Here is a 21,055-nt window from a genome sequence, read left to right as displayed (position 1 = left end):
ATATCTCTTTTTTTGCGGTATTTAAAATATGTCCCAAAATTATTACATTTTACAGCCATTTCCTTTTTTTTGCCTTTTTCATTTTTCCCAAAATGCCTTGCATACATAAAGCTCGAATCGGTTTGGCACATGGATTGCCAAACTGCACTCTGGATTTTCTATAGGCTCCAGAGTGGGGGTCAGCACTCCAAGTGCCAACCTGACCTAAAGCTCATGTACCGACTTGGATGACTCAGTTTTCTATTTTTATTTTTATTTTGATATTTTATTTTTATTTTTATACATAAGGGAGCCGATTAACTCATTTTCCTTCATTCTTTCAGTCCCACTCTCTATGATCTCAGGTCGAGTTATCATTTCTAGTGCCAATTTGCACTCTGGAGCCCTGTGGCAAATCCCCACAGTGCGGTGTGTGATGATCTGAGGGCATTTTGGGAAAAGCGAAAAAAAGGGAATGGGTGTAAAATATAAAATTTATGTAACATATTTCAAATAGCGCAAATAATAGGGGTATTTACAAAAAGCTCCCTTCGGTTTATTTTAAAAAAGAAAATAACCAAAAACTCTATGATTCTTGAACCACTGACTGGAAAATTCTCGTCTCATCTTACGAACAGTATATGATGTGACAAATTTTGTTATGCTTTTTGCTTACAACTTCATCAAAGATTTCCATTTCCTCATTGTCAATTCTGTGTAATAAGTGTTATTCACTATGTTACAAGGGCACGTATACAAGAATCTGTCTCGGACTCGGATTGAAGAATCTGACTAACCAGACTATGTTTTGCCAAGTCCAATTCCGTGCAAGACATATGTGTTTGTGTTTATTGAAATATTTATATAGAAAATTGATTTGTGACTTTCTGAGACTAAAAGTAACTTACAAAAATAGAACATGTTGGTTCAAATGAAAGACACTCGTTCTAAATCATACACGTACTCACCCGATTGTGCGGACGCACGTCTTATGAAATGGATGCATCTTATAATGTGGAGGTGCATGTCTTAGTAGAACATATGTTTTGTTTGTAGTTGCCCTTCCTTCGCCTCAAATTTCTTTGCAGTCGCTTCCCTTCTTGACTTTGCTACTCTCCTTCCATGTCACTATGTCGAAGAAGGGTACCAATTTCTTGCTAAACTTGTACCATTTTCTTTCGTTTCTCCTTAACATCTTTCAATGATTGGCAATGTACAGGGTTTCATCCTTTCACTGAGCATGAACATGTTTACTTGTCTTCTAACTTGTCCGAGACAAACATCCTAAAGGGGATTCTTTGTTTTCCTCTGAGGATGAATGAACGAGGGCAATTGTGCCAACTAGTTATATTTGCTCAGTTGCTTTATTTGGTGCAAGCAATTCCTTATGCAACCTTGGGGATCTTGTTTAAGAAAGGAGGACCAAATATGGGAGTGTAGATGCCCACCTGTACAAAACCACATTATTGTTGTGTAATTGATCAAGAACTGCAACCAGTCAAGTCTTCATTAATAACATTGGAGATGTCGTCGTTGCAAAGTTAAAACTTTAGAGGGATTCTCTAGAATCAAAAGATTTTAAAATTAGTTGTACTAAGACGAAATATATGGTATGCTAATTTAGTAATAAAAGGAGTAGAAACGAGGAATAGTTAAAGATTGATGGCCAAGAAGTACCTAAAAGACATACTTTTATATATCTTGGGTCAATAATCCATGAGCATTAAGAAATTTGAGGAATATTTTGTGCATATAATTAAAGTTGGGTCTGGGTGGATGAAGTGGAGTTGTGCTTATGGAGTTTTGCGTGATTGTCTCATACCAATAAAACTCAAGGGGAACTTCTATAGAACAGCTATAAGAACAGCCATGCTTTCTGGGATGGAATGGTGGGTAGTCAAGAAGCAATATATTTATAGAATGAGTGTGGTTGAGATAAAGGATGTTGAGATGGGTAAGTGGCAAGACAAGAAATGATAGTTTTTAGATTGAAAACATCGGAAGGGACGTAGGGGTAGCTCTAATGGGTGATAAGATGAGGAAAAGTAGATTTAGGTGGTTTAGCTATGTTGACCTAGAATAACACCAGTTTGGAGGGTTGATTTGGTTCAAGTGGAAGGCTAAAAAATGGCGAAAGGGAAGGCCCAAAAGGACATGGCGGAAGTAGTGAGAAGAGATATGGTGAGATCCTTGATAGATCAGAATGGCAGAACATGATTCATGTAGCCGACACTAAATAGTTGTGATAGGGCTCAGATGATGATGAACTGCAACTGATCAAGTAGGCTGCAAGGTTCTAAGCTCAGGACACCTGGAAAACTGACTTAGACTACTGGTGGTATGTAGTAATATTAACTTGCAATTTTCCGTTTGTAATTCTAATTTTGACAATTTCATCCTTAACACATTTGGTTTTGGATAAATAAAGGACAAGGCGTGTGAAGGACAGCCCTAATGTTCAATGCATTGTTTAATAAATTCAATCATATAGATGGGCTTAGGTCACCTTACTATCATAAACAAATGAATGTCACAGGTGACTATTTAAGCCTGTAAACCTCTTGATTGTCTTTCTAGTCTTTCTACGCTTGAAAGGTGTTGACCATTCTTCTGGCGATTCTGTCATGGACCTTCTTGAAAGCTCATTTTCGTAGCCAGCCCTTCGACACACTACAGCTTAGTCTTTCACTCATGTTAAAGTTCTTTTTTTCTCTATCATTCCCATGGGAACATCAAAATAGTCCTTCCAATTCCCCCACATTACAGCATCCAGAAAAAAGAGATGGGGAAAAAGAAAAACTTAGATCAGGCTCTCTTTTTCCATGCACTTCCTAGGTCAACTTCGTAATTGCTTGGCTGATCTATCGCATGAATCGTTGCACAAGCATCATATGCTGCTAGACCAAGACCTTCTGCTTTTCAAATGTTCCCTTCATAGATTGTGCAAATCTCTCAAAAGTCAAGCCGAAAGCTGTTGGAAATGGCCTTTAAAAGGGGTTTTTATCCACTGTTCATCCCTAAGAAAATTATATTTTTGCGTGGCTAGGAAGCCCTGAGCAAGGAACCTTTTGGCAGTTATGGCTTACTCCTGTCATGATCCTATACCCATTCCTGCGACCATTCTTTGTAACTTAAAAGAGTCGTGACTTCATAACTAATTAATGTTTTCATATGCATGGCGTTTAGTTCTGATATAATTAATGTGTTACAGTATTAATGTTAACAAGTAGCTGTATTTTTCTTTAAGGTAAAGGTCGATGTGATTTGACAATCTGAATTTGAAAATTTGAAATAATGAAACCGTGGAATTCAAAACTCGTTTGAGTTTCATTTGAATGTATTCTTGCTCCATAATGAACAAACAGGTTCAAGATATGGTGGCTATTATTTACTTTTTTATCACGGAAAGAAGCAATTGTATATGTTTCTCTACCTATGTACACTTTGGTGATGCTGGAGGATTTTGTGGTGGAGATTCGTGAGATTTTTCTTTTTCGTTTTTCTTTTGAAATGTAAATCGACTCGAGAAGGGCCTTCTTTCTTTCGTTCTAAGAAATTTGTGTTGAAAGTTTAAACCATAGAACTAAATCCCAAGGTTTTAGCTCTTGCAATTTTTTTTATCTAAATGGTATTTGTTTTATTTTCTTTGGAACCTCAAGTTTGAGAAAAGATTTCTTTGGAACCTTATTCAATAAAAGGCAACAAAAATGTTCTTCTCCTCCTAGTCTATGATATCTTTCGTGTCCATATTTGTATGATTATTGAAATTCATCTTTTTTTTTCATGTTCATATGTTTGTAACCGTTTACACTCGTCTCACATCTCACGAGTTTTGGTCGGGTCTTTTAGTCCAATCTTATTTTGGAGTGTCGAGAAATTTTTTAGATAATTGCTGTTGAATTTTGACCTCGGGAGTGACTCCCGAAATATATTTATGACCATGCTGCAAATTGATTACTCTGGTGATCCAGGGAATTATTGGGTGTTCGGTTGTATGTTGCACTTAGGCTGTAGACTTGTATCATCATTTATTGAACTACTTCCTCTTGTTAATATTCCTTAAACTCCTGCTGCGTTCAACGCAATCATGTTGACACATTAATATTGATTTAGAGAGAGAGATAGAGAGAGAGAGAGAGAGAGAGAGATCCATCTTGTTTCAACTTGTCAAAAAGAAAAGCAAGCAAACACACGTTAAATTCTTTTGGTCCAGGCATTCGAGGAAGCCATAGCAGAGCTCGACACATTGGGCGAGGAGTCATACAAGGACAGCACTCTCATCATGCAGCTCCTTAGGGACAATCTTACACTCTGGACATCTGACGCTCAGGTAAGTAGAATATCCACCTTTCCAACCGCCCTCTCTCTCTCTGGACCAACATATCTATGTTTCAATGCACCTGCAGGAGCAGTTGGACGAAGCATAGGGAGTTGCAGTGTGTTTGGCGTCCAGCCCTCCAATACAGAATTTGGACTTGAAATGTTATCTAACACAGAGGGTGGTTTTATTGACAAAGACGTCATACTTGTTCTCAACATGTTTTATATTAGAGTTTACAACTGTTACTCAGCTTTGATTCAATAGAATTCTCAGATGATGATAATGCTTTCATTCAGTCTCTAGTGTTGTTTTTGAGCCACTCCAAGTATTGGTCGTTGCCCCCAACAATGGGCAAGGCAATGACTTCTGGTACCCTGGTAACATGGAAATGAATATTGTTGATGTAAGCACATGCTGCCTTCAAATGAGTTAAAAAACTACGAAAAGTTTAGTTTGAAGATTGTCTTAACTGGTATTCATGATTTTTTTTCACATGGTCTGTTAAAGCTCCCAATAGTGACTCCCTTGTCTTGATTATAAGCAGCTCCTCTGAATCTATCTCAATCTGAAACAAAGCAACCAAGTTGAAAGATTGAAAATAAGAAATAATAAAAGGCATTCTTTGTTTGGATAAAGTTTACGTAACGTTGCAAACAGTACTTGTGAAAATAAGGCTGTGTAACAAGTACTATTCATTTTAGGGTGCGGTTTATATAAAGCTGGGGCTTTAAACAATCAAAGTAAAACGCAAAACCCACCTTCAACAAAAAAATGTGGTTTTAATATAGGAAATCATTGTGATAGCTTTAAAATATATTTTTATATTTAATTATAAAATTTAAAGCTTAAAAAATAATGTAGATCAAATAGATCTATGAAAATTTGGAAATCTTGAAAATTGATGGTCTAAAAATACATTACAAGATACATTATTTCGTTTTTTATTTTATTTTTTTATTATATATTTTATAAAGTTATTTCGAAAACTTGAAATCTATTTTTTTTTTCATGTCCATGCATCTTGATGTCAAGATCAATATGAGGATATTTTGGCATCAAAACCACCTCTTATAATGAAATTTTTTAAGGGGGTTCTAATTTGATTGTTTAAAGCCTCGGCAACCCATACAAATTTTTCTTTCATTTTATTTGGATGATGTAGATCTCACATTATTTTAAAAGGCGGCACTTTTTGGCATCGTCTTAAAAGATATGTCAAATTTATACCATCCAATTAAAATAGACGGTGTAGAGCATCACAATTTTACTTTTAGAAATAAAGTTGCAACTTGAACTTCACCTTGTTTGTTTTTTTTTTTTTTTCTTTTCTGGTGGGGGGAGAAAAGGAAAGCATTTTTCTAAAACGCAAGCTTTCTATGCTTCCCCGACAGCATAAAATTTATATATTTTCCCTTATCCAACCGTCCATTTTCCTATAAACTATTTTGACACCAAATGTTGGACGTCCTATCCTCTATTAAACTCGTACTAGTGGAAAATATGAGAAAATATTTTCAATAAAATAAAATGACCAAAATACCCCTGCAATTTTTAAGGGGTATTTTGGTCATTTTATTTTATCAAAATATTTTTTTGAATATTTTTTATAGGTGCGCTCCAATGAAAAAATGACACATACAAAATTTCATATTCATGCAATTTGTATAAAAAAACTAAAAATAAAATATTTGAGACGTCGGATCTAAATTGGACGCATGGATGGTAGGGGAAGTATAGAAACTTTTCCCTTGAATAACATTTTACTAAAACACATTTGATAAAGGATTTTCTCATACCTTATCCTCCCACCAATATGTTGACTCGATACCTGCATTGAGCGTATTGTACACGTTACTAATGGGAGGAGGAGGAATGCAAAGCGAAGTGTGGTTCAAGGAACGCCTATCAGAAATATAAATGAAGGATGACATCCAAGAAAACTCAAAGCTCATTTTAAATTTCAGGAACATCACCAGCTAATAGATGCCATGAAAGATAACCATAATTATTAAACATGCAATGGAAGAAAACACAGGTACCTTATTAAACTTAATACTTCATGGATAATGAAACAAATGCCAAAAGGGCTACAGCATTCACGATGGTAAAAAAGGATGCGTACTTGCAGAGCAGAAAAATAGAGTAAAAAAGGGTAGTAATCACAGAAATGGCAATAGTTTATGAAAAAAAAGGATTTCACCGTCGAAGATGTCGCACATGATTTATTCATTTTGGTTATGTATTTATTTATTTATTGGGGGAATGTTGGTCAGTTTCGAAGTCCACCTGTATAAGCAGCACTGACCCCCCCAAATCATGGGGAATTTCAAATGCGGCTGTCATTATTCCGGAAAGTGTCATAATTTAAAGAAAAATAGGAGACTATTTTGAGAAGATTCTGCTTCAACACATGGCATGAAACATACCTTTCCAAAATATTTTCAGAGAGGAAACTAATGAAGCAGATTTGCTAGCTTGCTAGCCAAACTAGGAGTCAACAGGACCATATTGTTAGTATTTAGTGCCGCAAGTTTGTGTTTTGTTTATTCATTTGTTGTGATCCTTGTCGGTTTCTCTTTTTCCCCCATTTGTGCTTGTATTTCTCTCTATCTGTACTCGTACAATGTCATGTATACAGATCAATGACAGTTAAAACAGGTTATAGGGTATGATTTTCTTACGAGATGCACAGATTATAGATTCTATAATAATGGTTTGTCTATGTAATCTAAGTATCCTTCCGTTCTCAGGAACCACAATATGTAACACCATTCAGGTGTTATTCATAAAAAAAGCTCAGAAACACAACTGTGAGCAGATATGACTCCTACTAAGTGTTGAGAATAAAGATCAGTAGGCGTTACCATTGTAAAATTGTAAACGTATGTGACGTTAATGGACTCACTAAGCCTAAATTCAGAGCCTTTTTATTCTATTTTTTAAGTGAGTACCTTTGTGTACGTGCAACTGCTGCAAAGTCAATCATTGGAACCCCTTGACGTAAGCATAAGAAAAAAGTACTAAACATATAAACAAGAGGAGCAAACAACTTTTGTTGACACAACCAAACCAGACATGATTGGTGAGCTCAATGGACTAATGAGACTCTACCTCAGGTCATCAGGCACAATATCAACCCACAAAAATGCGATGTATAAACGCAATAGCTGACAAAGACAAACAATAGCCAAAGCAAAACATGATTGATGCAATCAATCAACCTTCTCCCAGTTACTGTAGGTCTATACAACGAAGGCAACTCCGGAGGCATGCAGTTGTTAGTCACTATCATATTTATAAAGAGAACATAACCACTATGAAAGTGTGAGAATACATGCCTGGTACACGATTTACACATGCTGCAAGTTTTTCTTTGATGATGCTCTCAGCCAGCTTCTTGCCTGCATTCAACACATTGTTTGGAACCTCAAACTTGCCTATATACGCAAGAACTCTTCAACAATGCAACAATCATTCTCAGTGGATTCTTAAGCACCTTCTCAACTTTGATTTAGGCATATAATCCGCACCTTCTCAACTTCGATTTAGGCATAATAGATTATATCCTCCACATTTACGATGTTTATACATATTAAATTGTGGTATGAAACTTTCAGCAAAACTCCAACAATAACAATTTGTAAACTTTTTTGTTAACTTAAAAAGTATCAATTGCAAATCAGGAAAAGAAATCCATTTCTAAGGCATTCTTTTCAGCAAAACTCCAACAATAACAATTTGTAAACTTTTTTGTAAACTTAAAAAGTATCAATTGCAAATCAGGAAAAGAAGTCCATTTCTAAGGCATTGTTTTCATAAACTAATACAGTTAGTTGTTTGAGGGTGTTACAGTTTTCTTTTTTAGTGTTGGGTGATTTTTATTTATTTTGTTTCATTTGTTCTTTTTGGGTTCCTCTATCTTATTCCAATTTCAAATATTCTTTCAACTCATCAGCTTTCAAGACATGGATTATCTGATGTCTCAACAGTCTAAAGTCATTAACATTTTACGGATTTCAATCACTTTAGTGTTAATCTCGAAGTTTATTCAGGTTTCTCAAGGGTTGAGCATATACTTCTCATGAACTTCAACACTTCACAAATATTATGTATGGCTCAGCAGTGACTATAGTTTGTATACTCGCCAATAGAATGCAAATGCTAGTTCAGATAAACACAGCAGAAACTAATTCTACTCTAATAAAAATAATTATTTCTCCTACCGCTTTTTTTTTTGCTGTATTGTACTAGAAGTGAAGTACTGCTTTTTTGCCTTTTTTTTTTTTTTTTAAATAGGGATGATGTCAGTATTAAGTGCTAGAAAAGATACAAGAAAGAAGTAACACAGCCCAAAGATTAGGTGCTCCGTACAAAAATGAGAGAGCTAAGACCGAAAAATACTATACATTCAAAAAATGTGGTAGAGCCATAGATAGATACACCAAAAAGTAAAAGAAATTTTGTGGGACCAATAGCTCAAAAAGGTGACAAAAGGATCTCTGCGGCACTGTCGAGAATGCTACTTTAGCATGACCGTAGGCCATCGAGTTGGCCTCGCGCCACGTATGTCGCCAGAAGATGTGGATAGGTCTGCCGAGGTCGAAAATTTCGTCAAAAATGTACCCAAGTCTCCACGGGCATGATGAGGTTCTTGAAGCCCATGAAATGACATTTTTGGAATCCCCCTCAATGACCAAAACGGGGTTCCAATGAGGGTTAAAGCATTTAAGGCCCTCAAGGAGGCGAGGACCTCTAACACCATGGAATCCTCATCACCGCTGGGTTTGAAGAAGGAAGAAAGAGTGAAGCCGTACGACCATCAATATTAAGTTTGGTTTGACATTGCTTCAATGATCTCCAAAGAAAAGCTCGTGGTATTTGAAGAGGTGGGGAACTGATTTGGGAGTCACCATATCCAATCATAAGAGCTGCAGCATGCCCCCCAAGGGCCCCATGCCAAGTTAGAGTGGATGAAGAGGTGTTCATCGGTTTCTTTCACCGATTTATACATGGCACACCTGTTGGGGATCAGCAAACCGCTTTTTTGTAGCTGACCCACCATTAGTGCGCTCTCGGATATTGCAAACAGCTTAAAACCTGGATCTTGGGAAATAGCAGTGAGCCGGGGACTAGCGGCAGGGGAAGGTGTAGAGAGGGGGAAGTAGAGGGCTGTTGCAGTTTCCAGTAGAAGGACATTGTAAAATGCCCGAGGTGGCTGGTATCCAAATCATCTTGTCAGCACCAGCAGTAGGGAGAAAGGTTGAGTGCATAAGGGAGGATAGGGACTTGAAGTTGGAGAGCTCCTGATCTGAGAGGGGCCAACAGAAGTTTAGGCTCCAAATCCTTGAGTTACCCAATACCTTGAACTGGTCAGCCACAGTAGCATGTCGTTCAGGATATAGCCCAATCAACACGGTTGTAGGCCTTCTCCTAGTCAAGTTTGATCAACACCCTAAGGATTTTGCATTACATAAGTGCCCAGGGATGGATACATTCATGGGCTATACTAGAGCCCCAACAGGAAGTGACAGTCCCTGACGAAAGGCACCTCAGTTTTGGGGAGATGATCCAGCTGAGAACTTCCCCATGGGGGAGGCTATGACTTTTGGGAGGATCTTGCATGAGCTATTGATCAGGCTCATGGCCCTGGAGTCTTTAGGATCCTCAGTCCCTTCAATTTTAGGGATCAGGGCAATGAACTTTACATTTATGGCCCTACAAATGAAGCTTCTCTTGTGGAATTCTTGGAAGAAAGAGACGATGTCTGGTCCTATCGAGTCCTAAAAGACATTACACAGGGCCACTGGGTATCCGCCAGGAGTAGGGATCTGTCCTGGCCAAGCTACTTGATGGCACCTAGGATATCGTGCTCAAAGAATGTATGTTCTAACCACGCCACTTTGTCAGTGGGGATGGACTTGAAAGAGAGGTCAGCTCTCCTCGGTTTAGTACCAGAAGGGGCTGAGAAAAGATTCACGAAATAGCCAAAGATGGCGATTTCCACCTCGAGAGATTGGCCATAGAGGTGTGCTCCCACTTTGACTTGAGTGATGGTAATGTCTCGCCTTCTACACTTTGCTATCTTACGAAGAAACCGGTGTCAAGATCCCCAAATTCTAACCATTTGATCTTGGAGCTTGGGACTAATAGATCTCTTCCTTCTTGAGGATTTGCTGGTATTCAAGCTTGGCTTGGGATATCTACCTCTCCTCTAGGTTCGAATTTCCCTTTTCTTCAATAAAGTCCCATCTCTCTATGCTTTGGAGTAGAAAGTCTTTAAGGATTTTGAAGTTCCCAGGAAGTTGGCGCCTCCAGGTTCAGGGAGGATACGAGGATTTGAAGTTTGAGAAAGAATCCCACCATCAGGGACCAGGAAGAGGAATTTATGTTCTTCGAACTAAGCTAGCTCGAAACGGAACAGTTTAGGCCCTCTCGTAGCTGGCTGTGTCTAGAAGTATAGGCCTATGGTAGGATGTGAGTTTTGGGCATAGATCCAAAAAACAGCTCACCTAGCCCCTAGGTGGTCGCCTAGGAGGGAGAGGGGGCATGGGTGCTAGGTCCCTGGTAGTCTGCTAGGCGGGTGCCCAGCGCCTAACCTTGGGCTGGCACCAAGGAAACTAGGCTGCCTAGGAGCGAAATTGCTTCGGGTAAGACCATTTTCCCCCAAAATAAGGGTGGGAATTTTTTTATAAACCCTCAAAAGTTGTTTTTAGCCAATCTTGACCCAAAATAACTCAAAAAATAAACCCTATCTCAAATTTCATTAGATTGAACTTCGAATTTATAGTTTCAAAAAATTGATCCAAACATTATCCTTTTGTTTCGGATTCACTTTTGTCTATTTTAGAAGCGTACTAGTGTGCTTTTGAGAAACATCTCCAACATTGAAGATTGAAGATCGAGCAAAAAGGTTAATTAAGAATCTTCATATTTTAAATTTCATTTGTTATTTCAATGTCTTCTTTGGTTTCTTCTAAAAGTGGCGATCCGGGTTGGAAGTATAGTTAAACCCAAATCCAAATGACACAAATTGTACAAGATATAATTATTGCGAAAAAGATACTAATGGGGGTATAAACCAGTTCAAAAAACACCTTGCCAGTATTACGGGAATGTTGTCCCTTGTAAAAGGATTCCTGAAGCTGTCAGGGAGGAGATTAAGCAATATTTGTGTTCGATAAAACATAAAAGGGAACAAAAGGAGCCTTGTCATTTGGATAAGTCTTCTTCTAGTTCTTCTAAAAGTGGTGATCCGGGCTGGAAGTACGGTTATAACCCAAATCCAAATGATAAAAATTATATAAAGTATAAGTCTTGTGAAAAAGACACCAATGGGGGTATAAATCGGTTCAAGAAACACCTTGCCGATATTAAAGAGAATTTTTCTTCTTGTAAAAAGGTTCCTAAAGCTTATAATGCTGAGATTGGACATTATTTGAACTTGGTAAAAACCAAAAAAGGAAGAAAAGGAGCCTTATTATATGGAAAAGTCTTCTCCAAGTTCTTCTAAAAGCGGTGATCCGGGTTGAAAGTAGGGTAATATTCTGAACTAAAATAGCAAAAATTGTATTAAGCTATATTTATTGTGGAAAGGATATTGATGGGGATATCAAGAAACACCTTGCCGGTATTAGGGGGATGTTGCCCCATGTAAAACGGCTTCCTGAAGATATCGGGAAGAAAATTAAGCAATATTTGAGTTTGGTAAAACACAAAAAGCAAAAAAAAGGTGAAGAGGCATCAAATAGAGCAGCCGACACTCCTAGGGCCACTAGATCTTCACAAAGCATGAAAGGGATAAAAGAAGAGGAGGAAGCAGATTTAGAGAAATGGATGACAAACGTAATGTTGAAGAGGGAGCTGACTCTAATGAAGATGGACTCGATTCTGATGCATATATGATGAGGCTTACTCCACTTTTTCTGATGATGATTGAAGGCTCTTGACTCTTGAGTCTTCGAGTATATATTTTCTTTTTCTTATTTTCTACCCTTACTTTATCCTGTATCATTGCACGTAACTATGGATTATGGAATGGTGTGGACTATGGAGCATGGAGTATGATCTATGGAGTGTGGGTTATAATTGTGCATGTATTACTATTATATTTACTTTTGGTTGTGCTAGTATTCTATTACATTGGAACTTTGGATTATGGGATTTTTAATATTTTATGATGTGTGAATGTGTTATTCTCATATACTCTAATAGTTGTATACTCATATTCCCCTGCCCGCCACTAGAAGGGGGCCCTGCCTAGACGGCTGCCTAGGCATTGGGCAGCCTGGACCACCCTAACCGCCTATGCGCTGTCCGGCGTTTTTTGGAACATTGATTTTGGCAGGGAAACCGAGTGAGTACAAGGAAACAAGGCAACCCAATCTGTGCTCATGTGAAATTTATCAAGCTTATATAGTGAAGAGTTTGAAGAGTAGTTCGACCAGGTGAAATTCGAATCATTGAGGAGGATATCGACGAGTTTGTTCGTGAATATGAAGTCTAAGAAGTCGAGCATGCTAGTGGTGACTCTCGAGTTAGAGTTTCACTCAAAGGACCACGTGGTGATCTTGAAATCACCACCACAAACCAGGTGACAGGGACCATTGAGGCAACAAAATCCAGTTCTTCTCAGAAGAACTCTGTAAGGTAGGCAGAGTTGCGACTTGGGACCATAGACTGCTGAGAATTTCTAGGCAAGGCGAGATAAAATTCAAGAGAACACTATGGAGACCGAGATGGCAGCTACATGAGAGGAGGAGAGAGCATGGAGGGTTTGGTCCCAGATGACTCAGTTCCCACTTATAAGGCTCCTTGGCTTCCAAAGCCTCCCATTGGCAGGGAGACTTAACATATTAGGGGTAGGGTGGGTTGGGGCTGCTTTGTTTCAATAATAACCAAAACAGTAAGTGCCCGAATGGCTTTACGCTTGTCAGGATCTTCGAAACCCCAAATGATCTAAGTGGCAATTCGCATGGAGGTAAGTTTGTGAATGAGGACAGGAGCCTAGGAGAGTGCCTTAGCTGCTGGCCCGCCACCCCAGGGGGGGGCACGGGCGGCTGAGCCACAATGAAGAGGGGAGGATGGTCCTTGATCTTCCTTTAGCCCTTTTCATACTGAACCCTAAAATAGAGGTTAGAGATCTCCCTCTGCTCTTTGGCACTTACTTTGGATATGGTTTAGCATCTACTTTGAGGAATTTGCTAATGTTCACATCAAGTCCGTCGTACTGGAAGCCCATTGTCTTGAGAACTTTATGGATATCCCTTTGAGCATTGCCGCTCCCTTCAACATAGTCCAAGCCCATCAAATGGGAGAAATCAGTCTGCGAGCATGCTAATGACTTGGGTCAAAGTAGCTTAAGAGCAGAATGAACCGCAAGTCACCATGGGTATTGGGTAGGCCGACCAAAGCGTGTTGCTAGCAGGTTTTGGGGTAGATGGATTTCCTGTGTGGGTACACTGCAGGTTGGGAGTAGAGGCCGAAAAGTTCGAAAGGTCTAGGCACTGTCTACACCTAAGGTGGGAGAGGAAGGATGGCTAAGGGGGAGGCTTGAAGAACTTGGATTGGCTAGTAGGATGGGGCTAGGGGTTAGAGGTGACCCCAGGGAGAGAGGACAAGCAGGGCTTGGACCCATGGACAAGTTAAAGGAATAGCCCAGATGTTGTAGGGGAAAGGCTTCGTGGTGGAGACACTTTGAGGGGTCAAGGGGAAAATGGGGGGAAGGAGATATGAGACGAGGTGGAAGAAAGAACGGTTGAATGAAGGTGAGACCGTGCTGGTAGATGAGATGGAATCCCAGAGGACCCGGAGGGGCGGGTAGTGGCAAAGGTCCCAATTGGGATTGAGCGTGGACTCCCACGAGACCCTAGGGTAGAGGAAATGGAGGATTGGAAAGAATAGGCCCCCAAACAAAGAATGTGCGCTACGATTGCTCCATTGAATGTTGGGCCTTAACTTAGGCTCTTCAGGGTGGGGACAAGAAGCGATGATGGGGTCAGCAGGTGACATGTTGAGGGAGGTTGGGGGGAAAGGTGGACTTGAGTTGAAAGGGGAATGGCCTGTGGGTCCAGGAGAGGATTAGAGACACTGTGGGGATCCTCCTGTGATGAATAAAGGAGAGAGGAGGGTTAAAGAGTGGAGTGAGTGGTGGTGGGATGGTTGCGCAAATGGGAGAGGAAGGTCCGGTTTGGCAGTGCTAGTGGGGAATATGGGGATTATGAGGTTACCCAAGAGAGTGTACATGTGGACGAAGGGGGGTTGGGGTTTAGGACTTTAGGTAAGTGATGGGGGGCGAGCACGAGAGAGGGGAGTCACATGCGTAAGGGTTAGAAGGTGCATCCTTGAGTCACACGTGGGAAGGTGCTTATGAGAAGATAAGGTCAGGGTTGGAAGAACGGTGTCGAGCATCGGGGTTGACACTACCATCAGCTAAACAGTAACGAGGTCCTCTATACCGAGCAAGTGAGGGGATGCAGCATCAAATGTTGAAGGATCCGAGGATGACTAAGAGTTGTCAATGTGGTCGGTAATTGCCCCACTTGGGGGTGATGGAAAGTCCTAGGGAAGCGGAGCACTAGTTGTCTTGGGAATTAAGGGCGGGGAGGCCAATGATACCTGGAGGCGAGTTTGAAATTTGGGGCAGCTGTCGGCTCAATAAATTGGCACACTTTCCAGCCAGGGTCATGATGACTACCCTGATGTGCAAGCATCTGGCGAGGGCTGGCTAGGGCTTGCGTCAGCTTGATGAAGAGGGGAGCTGGAGATTAGGGGGATCATGGGGCTTCAACAGCTGAGATGCACTCTCATCGCTTATCATTTCTGTGATGCTTCCAGCTCGGGGCCACTTGGGACGCCCACAATGATCGGTTCTACAGTTGGGATGGGACCTCCTGTGGCACCTATGGACTACAGCAGTTCAACCGTCTTGGATTTCTCTAGTCTGTTCTCTGTGATGCCTACTATAGACATTCTGCTGAGCATCATGATCCTGCTCATGGCCGCCAATGGGTATAGTGATGAGGACTACCATGCGAAACTAACTCAAAAAAAGTAACCCTAGATGGCGAGCCACATTCTAGGAGGGATGAGCTTAGCGTTGACTGTTTCAATAAGCATCTAGATAGTACCCAGGGGCAGAAATTCAGAGGACTCCAATGGACTGATATGAACTCTCCAAAGGTGTTGCCAATCTGTTTGAAAGTATCTATGCCACGCATGAGGGGGATATCAACGGCACCCAGTCAGACCTTCGGTTAGTGGTGGGCTTCCATATCCTGTCTCCACGGGAGCAAGTACAGTGAGGCTCCTTTGAACCAACGGTCCTTGATGCCTAAGGCACTGTTGATGCTACCTTCCATCAGGCAAGAGAATAGGAAAGCACCATTTGGCAATCTCCAGCATCCCAAGTTAGTTTCATTCCATAAACCCTGCCCCCACTGCTTGATTCCTCTCAGATCGTCTCTCTGTGGTTTGAAGAAGGCCCAACAAGAGACCTCTGTAATTTCTGCCCTTGATCAGCGATATGCTGGACCTCTAGGGTTAGGAGTTTCGGAAAAATGACTTCTGGATGGTGCATGCTGGCTGGGAGGGCAGGGGATAGGAGGGATGCATAGAGGGAGGCAGCAGGATTGGTGTAGATTTAAGGGCAGGAAGAGCAAGAGGTGGTGGTTTGAATAGGTGCACATGGTTCTGGTATAGAGGGGGGAGGGCTGGGCAGGGAGGGCCAAATCTTGGCTAGGAGGGGAAGGGCGTTGAACATGGGTGAAGGTGGTGAGGAGGAGCTATAGAGAGGATCATCTCAAAATCTTTCAGATCTCTGCAAAATCGTGGTTCCAATATAACCTGTCCTTCCCCCACATGAAATAGTCAGTCACACTAGTATAGGGATCAACACAATCGTTAACAGAGATGGAATCTAGGCCCTAATGGTCGACTCTGCACCCAAGTAAATGCCAGAAATCAACCCTCGTCTATCTCCTACCTAAATCTTATGTGCTAACATAACTCATTACATGTGCCACAAACACCTCTCCAGGACGTCAAGAGTCTCAATGAGCTCTAACGTGCTCTAGGTCCCCAATCAAACACATTCGTTTAGATTCAATGTGACATTTGTGCACCATTACCCTTACTTCTCCCAGACACATGCATGAACCTCCTAAGTTTCATTGATATATTGTAGAAGCATCATAATACCACCTGTTACTATCATTTTAATTGACATTTGCATCAATCGACCATGATTTGTGATGTGCAGGTTGCCACTATTAACAGGTAGGATCCTACTCTCGAGCACCCCTAATAGTATTGTGGGCCATTGTCAAATAGTTCCTCAAAAGAAGAAAACAAAGATATTGTGGGGCATTGATTCTTCATGTTCACCTCACTTTGTCCCATGGGGTAAATCTCAAATTGATTCTTCCTCTATGTATTCCCATCCCTCCTCTCCAGCTTGTTGGTTACAAGTAATGAAGGAACAGATTTCCATGGGAATCAATGTGGGATCACTAATGAATTTCCTTTGGTACATGCACAATTTGTTGGCGATGGGTGCATAGTGTGAAGCCTAAACGTGGCATGTGGGTGATATAGTCTAGGAGTAAAGGGATGCTCAGCAGTCAGCACTACGACCCCTAGTGATCAAGAAGACAGTTGCCGGAATGTTGTTAATGGGTACCGACCACAGTTAAGATTTTGTCTCTTCATCAGCTTGGCGTAGAGCGTGCACTAAAGATGACAGTTGTTCATATGTTATTATTGGCTACAGCCCACAGTTAAAATTTTGTCTGTTCAACAGCCTGGTATAAAGATTGCATTTCCCATATGCTAATCTTTGTGAAGAGGTCTCAATATGTTCTCTGTGCTTTCTGTGTAAATTGTTGTCTTAATCCCCGCATAGCCGTCCATATAAGGCACTTTCTGGACTCAAAGAAGCTTCCAAATAGATATATGGTGTGTGGTTCTTTATGTTTGTGTGCCTATGCAATATCTATTTTAAGAAGATTGTCAGGACTAAGCACTTCTCAGGAATGCTCAGTGAAAGGAGGCTGACCCATTCCATCTGAAGAATATGGGACACTTTCACTTTGTTCTGGTATCGAGGTTATTTGATCCCTAAGAGGGTATAGTCTTGTGTGATGCAAGTTAGCTCAGTAATCGACATTCCAAGAAAATATCATAAATAGGAAATAAATGATGAGCTAAATATAAAAATGTTAGTCTCCACTGGGGTCGACAGAAGCTAGACACAGGACAGAAGATGGTCGATGGCCTTTTTACTAAACTATCGGCCAAAAACTATGCAAATAAGGTATGTTCTAGGATGAGTTTTGGCATCTCCTCAAAATGGTACTATATGCAAGGAAAAGAAAAATACTAAGCCTAATGAATGAGACAAAACTATAACAGATCCTATGGATACCATTAAATGAGGAGAATAATGCTAGGTGGTCATTAAGAACCAAGAGTCTTTAAAAGCTAGTGAATGAAGAACACAACAACTAATTTGACATCAAAAGCATATCACCTGCTTCTTTGTTTGGGACAGTGACATAAACAACAATGCTGGGCACAGTGTTTGGATTGTTTTCCATTCCAAAAGAGTGAATGCCTTTTGCAGATGATTGAATTGTATACCTCAACCTGAGAAATAACCATGAGAACTAAAATGAGCCAAACAAAGATGAAAATAGTCTACATAAAACAAGGCTATACATTAGAAGTGTAATATAAAGCAAACATATCATAAATTTTACTATAATTAGATCGGCCAATGTAACTAGTCGATAGGTCACTGGATGTGCAGAAAGGAGTGTAGAAGTATCTCTATAGTGAGCTGCATATGTGCAGAAAGATACATAGATGCTACATGCAGCAACTTTTAATACTAGTTAAGGCAAGAGTGGGGGGAAAGAAGTCTCAAGGGCTAATATTGGAGTGCAATGCACTGTCGATAATGTGATTGTAACAACAGAATATGAGATTCAGCACCTTCAAGTCAACACATGAGCAATGAAATATATACCAATCGGCATCACTCTCTTATATGTTCTTTTACAGTTTTCAAAACCCAAATCAGCAAGGTGAACCAACCATCCTGGAAACCAGTCCGGATCATCAATCCAGCTGATTCTCCTAGGTGAAAGTCGGCCAAAAGAAAATCTTTGAAAAAAATAACAAGGAAAAACTAATAAAAAATATAAATCATGGGAAATAAGTGATGGGCGATCTGGATCGCCTGGTTCTGTGATAGAATTGGCTGGTTCACTGAAGGACCCAGACGATTTTGTGAGAATCGGGATGATTACTGGTTCCGAACAGTAACCGGATCGGTTCCCATCGATTCCTAATCCGAATCAGTGGGTTTTGAATCAGTCTATTTTAAATTGACGAACTTGAATTAGTGTTTGCTATAATGATCTCGCTCTTGATACGTCAAATAACATCAATATGCACTACAACAGATCGTAAGAATGCAATCTTTAGTGAGCTTAATGACTTGGATAGCTGATCTCAACTTTGAAGAAAAATGACAATGGCACAGAAATTACTCAGTGGCATTAGTAATGAAAATTGGAGTCTAAAATGGTCATCTGGCTGATGTAGATAAAAGTTAACATTGTGCGTTTTGGAAAAGTTTTCCCGTTGTACATATTATGACGCAACAAGGCATATTAAACACATGATTTACAACCTTCTTCTTTTTTTTTGATGTGCAAAAGCTCTTCTCTGAGTCATAGCATTCAATTCATTAAAATGTATAATGCACATTAGAACACCGTATTAAAATGAAAATGGATCATGGCAGATGGAAATCAATGGAAATTGGTTACGAATGATGCTAATTTCCTTATTTTTCCTTTTTTTATTTCTCCAAAGTCCAAACTCCAAACTAAAGTACTATTCTTTGAATCTTTGACTCAATGCTTTTGCTTCATGTCAGCCACAAACACCAAAATTATGCCCCACACTACCATTTTACAACTATGCTTTTGTTTATCTACCAAGACAATCCATCATCTAATCCTTTTTTGTGTTTTCTTTCTTATGGGGTGTGGCACCCCTCTACAAAAGATCACATAATAGAATTCATCAACACATTAGCACAACAATATCGTAACTTACAAAACTGATGAAAACAGAAATCTCCTGGAACTACCTTATCAAACCCCAGCAGCTATTCAAAGAATACCTAATCATCCTAGTCAAAGATAAAAATGTTATTTGAGCCTCCAGTTCTATCATCACAAGGACTTTTGTGTGAAATCATTGGTGCGAAACAAAAATAAACGGATACCACCTCTCTCATCATGGTGCTTTGGAGTATACAAGACCAAATTGGTAATATTTGGGAAACATAACACTATGTTAGTCTTGCACCATTATTTCCAATCAGGATTGACCATTACATATAGTTTGAAAGGACAAAGAACCTCTTCACCCAAAATATGTTGTATCAATCCATTTCACGCTTCATATTTTTGCTGAGAATATACCGGCCCCAAAAAGAAAATCCTCAGCACCAAGATAAAACATGCTAATCACAGTCTCCATCTCACACTTGCAATGGGCTACCTTCTCAGCTAACATAAAAATACATTGCCCTCACAAGCAAGGGGTCTCAACATTGCTCAGCGTCTATGAATCCATTTTTTGCCCACCCAAATCAAACAACATTCTACCGAATTAATTCTCATAAAAAGTGCTTCAGACCTAGGTTGTAATTCTCAAGCAGAACCAGTGCATGGATTTTCCATTGACACAAATAACGAGCAATTTTTGCTCGAGCAATCTATGTTAACTAATTCTGAAAGTATGAACTAGATGTTAACAAGTTTTTCTCGTAAAATTTCACATTTTGTACGCCAAATTTCCTTTGATTTCCTATGCCAACACAATGGTTTGAATATTTCTTCATGACTAACAAAGAAGGAAGTGAATATTCACCTTCTCTCAAGCCAATTTGCCTTTGAGATCCATATTGCCATTCCCAGACTTAGAATTATCCAAACGACTCCCATCAAATAAGTAAATTTGTTCCACCCCATCACATAACACAGCTCTAGTTACAACAATAAAAGGAAAAAATAAGAGAAAACAATATTTATCCTCAACCACAAATAACCCGAAAACTTTCCCATTTTCTAAAAAATAAAGAAGAAGAAATTAATGTATTGATGCCTGCTGAAGTAAATATCTCAGAGAAAATATCAAAAGAATTAAAAATAAAAACAAAATTACCACCAATATAATTCATAATTCAGATAAATAATGCAAACAAACAGTAGAAGAAATGAAAAAAATCAAGGTCCTATGCAGCCCCAACAGAGATTAACAATGAAACAGTGAAAAAGAGAAACACCCATACAATGGAACCCTATAGTATAAGAGAATAAGGATCAACAATGGAACCTAGATTATAAGAGAAGTAAGGAATCAAACCAAAACTATAGTGTCAAAATAAAGCAGAGGAAGGCGAGCTCAGGAATAAGGGGCAAGATGATGATACCTTGGGGAAGGGATGAACGACTGAGATTGCACGTACACAGTCGTAGATGGAAAATACGGGCTGAGATTTGTGAAACCCAGGCTCAGAAGACAAAATGCTCGAACCAGAGGAGACCTATAATGCAGGGAAGGAGAAGAAAAAGAGAGCAGGGGACGGGTAATATTAACACTGAGTGATAATTTATTGAGTGCCATCTCACGAGACAGTAAAGTGAGTTTCAGTGTCATTTGTTTGTATATCATAGACAC

At 39.8% G+C, this 21,055-nt stretch overlaps 2 protein-coding genes across 3 annotated transcripts in view; one reads left to right on the top strand and one right to left on the bottom strand.

Moving 5' to 3' along the window:
* Window positions 1-4,758, top strand: part of LOC18431035 (14-3-3-like protein G-BOX factor 14 kappa) — a 14,141-nt gene extending 9,383 nt beyond the window's left edge. The window contains exons 3-4 of the mRNA XM_006841168.4: window positions 4,193-4,309; window positions 4,386-4,758. Coding sequence (XP_006841231.1) covers window positions 4,193-4,309; window positions 4,386-4,406 — 138 coding nt within the window. The 3' untranslated portion in view covers window positions 4,407-4,758. The remainder of the gene's footprint in view (window positions 1-4,192; window positions 4,310-4,385) is intronic.
* CUTA (Nitrogen regulatory PII-like, alpha/beta) lies at window positions 4,461-21,055 on the bottom strand. Of its 2 annotated transcripts, XM_088865420.1 has the most exons (7): window positions 20,808-21,055; window positions 20,246-20,360; window positions 17,826-17,941; window positions 7,639-7,701; window positions 6,097-6,128; window positions 4,771-4,865; window positions 4,461-4,674 (listed from the first exon to the last, which is right to left on the bottom strand). In XM_088865420.1, exons 2-7 carry the CDS (start codon window positions 20,344-20,346, stop codon window positions 4,593-4,595), a joined length of 489 nt encoding a protein of 162 aa, XP_088721546.1. In that variant the 5' UTR covers window positions 20,347-20,360; window positions 20,808-21,055; the 3' UTR covers window positions 4,461-4,592. The 2 variants fall into 2 exon arrangements, with proteins under 2 accessions (XP_088721546.1, XP_006841232.4); XM_006841169.4 differs by lacking the exon at window positions 20,246-20,360.

The sequence above is a fragment of the Amborella trichopoda genome, chromosome 4 (genome assembly GCF_054954075.1).
Source record: "Amborella trichopoda isolate Santa Cruz 75 chromosome 4, AtrichopodaSantaCruz75HAP2 v2.0, whole genome shotgun sequence".
Taxonomy (NCBI): Eukaryota; Viridiplantae; Streptophyta; class Magnoliopsida; order Amborellales; family Amborellaceae; genus Amborella; species Amborella trichopoda.
This window is presented reverse-complemented; position numbering and strand designations above follow the sequence as displayed.

Excerpts from the sequence above, each read along its gene's own strand:
- CUTA (XM_006841169.4), bottom strand. The coding sequence starts at position 21,049 with ATGATATACAAACAAATGACACTGAAACTCACTTTACTGTCTCGTGAG. Across the intron at positions 7,702-17,825 it reads TGTCCCAAACAAAGAAGCAG|GCAAGAAGCTGGCTGAGAGC; the intron begins GTGATATGCTTT and ends TGTTGAATGCAG. Across the intron at positions 6,129-7,638 it reads ATGTGTAAATCGTGTACCAG|GTATCGAGTCAACATATTGG; the intron begins GCATGTATTCTC and ends CGCTCAATGCAG.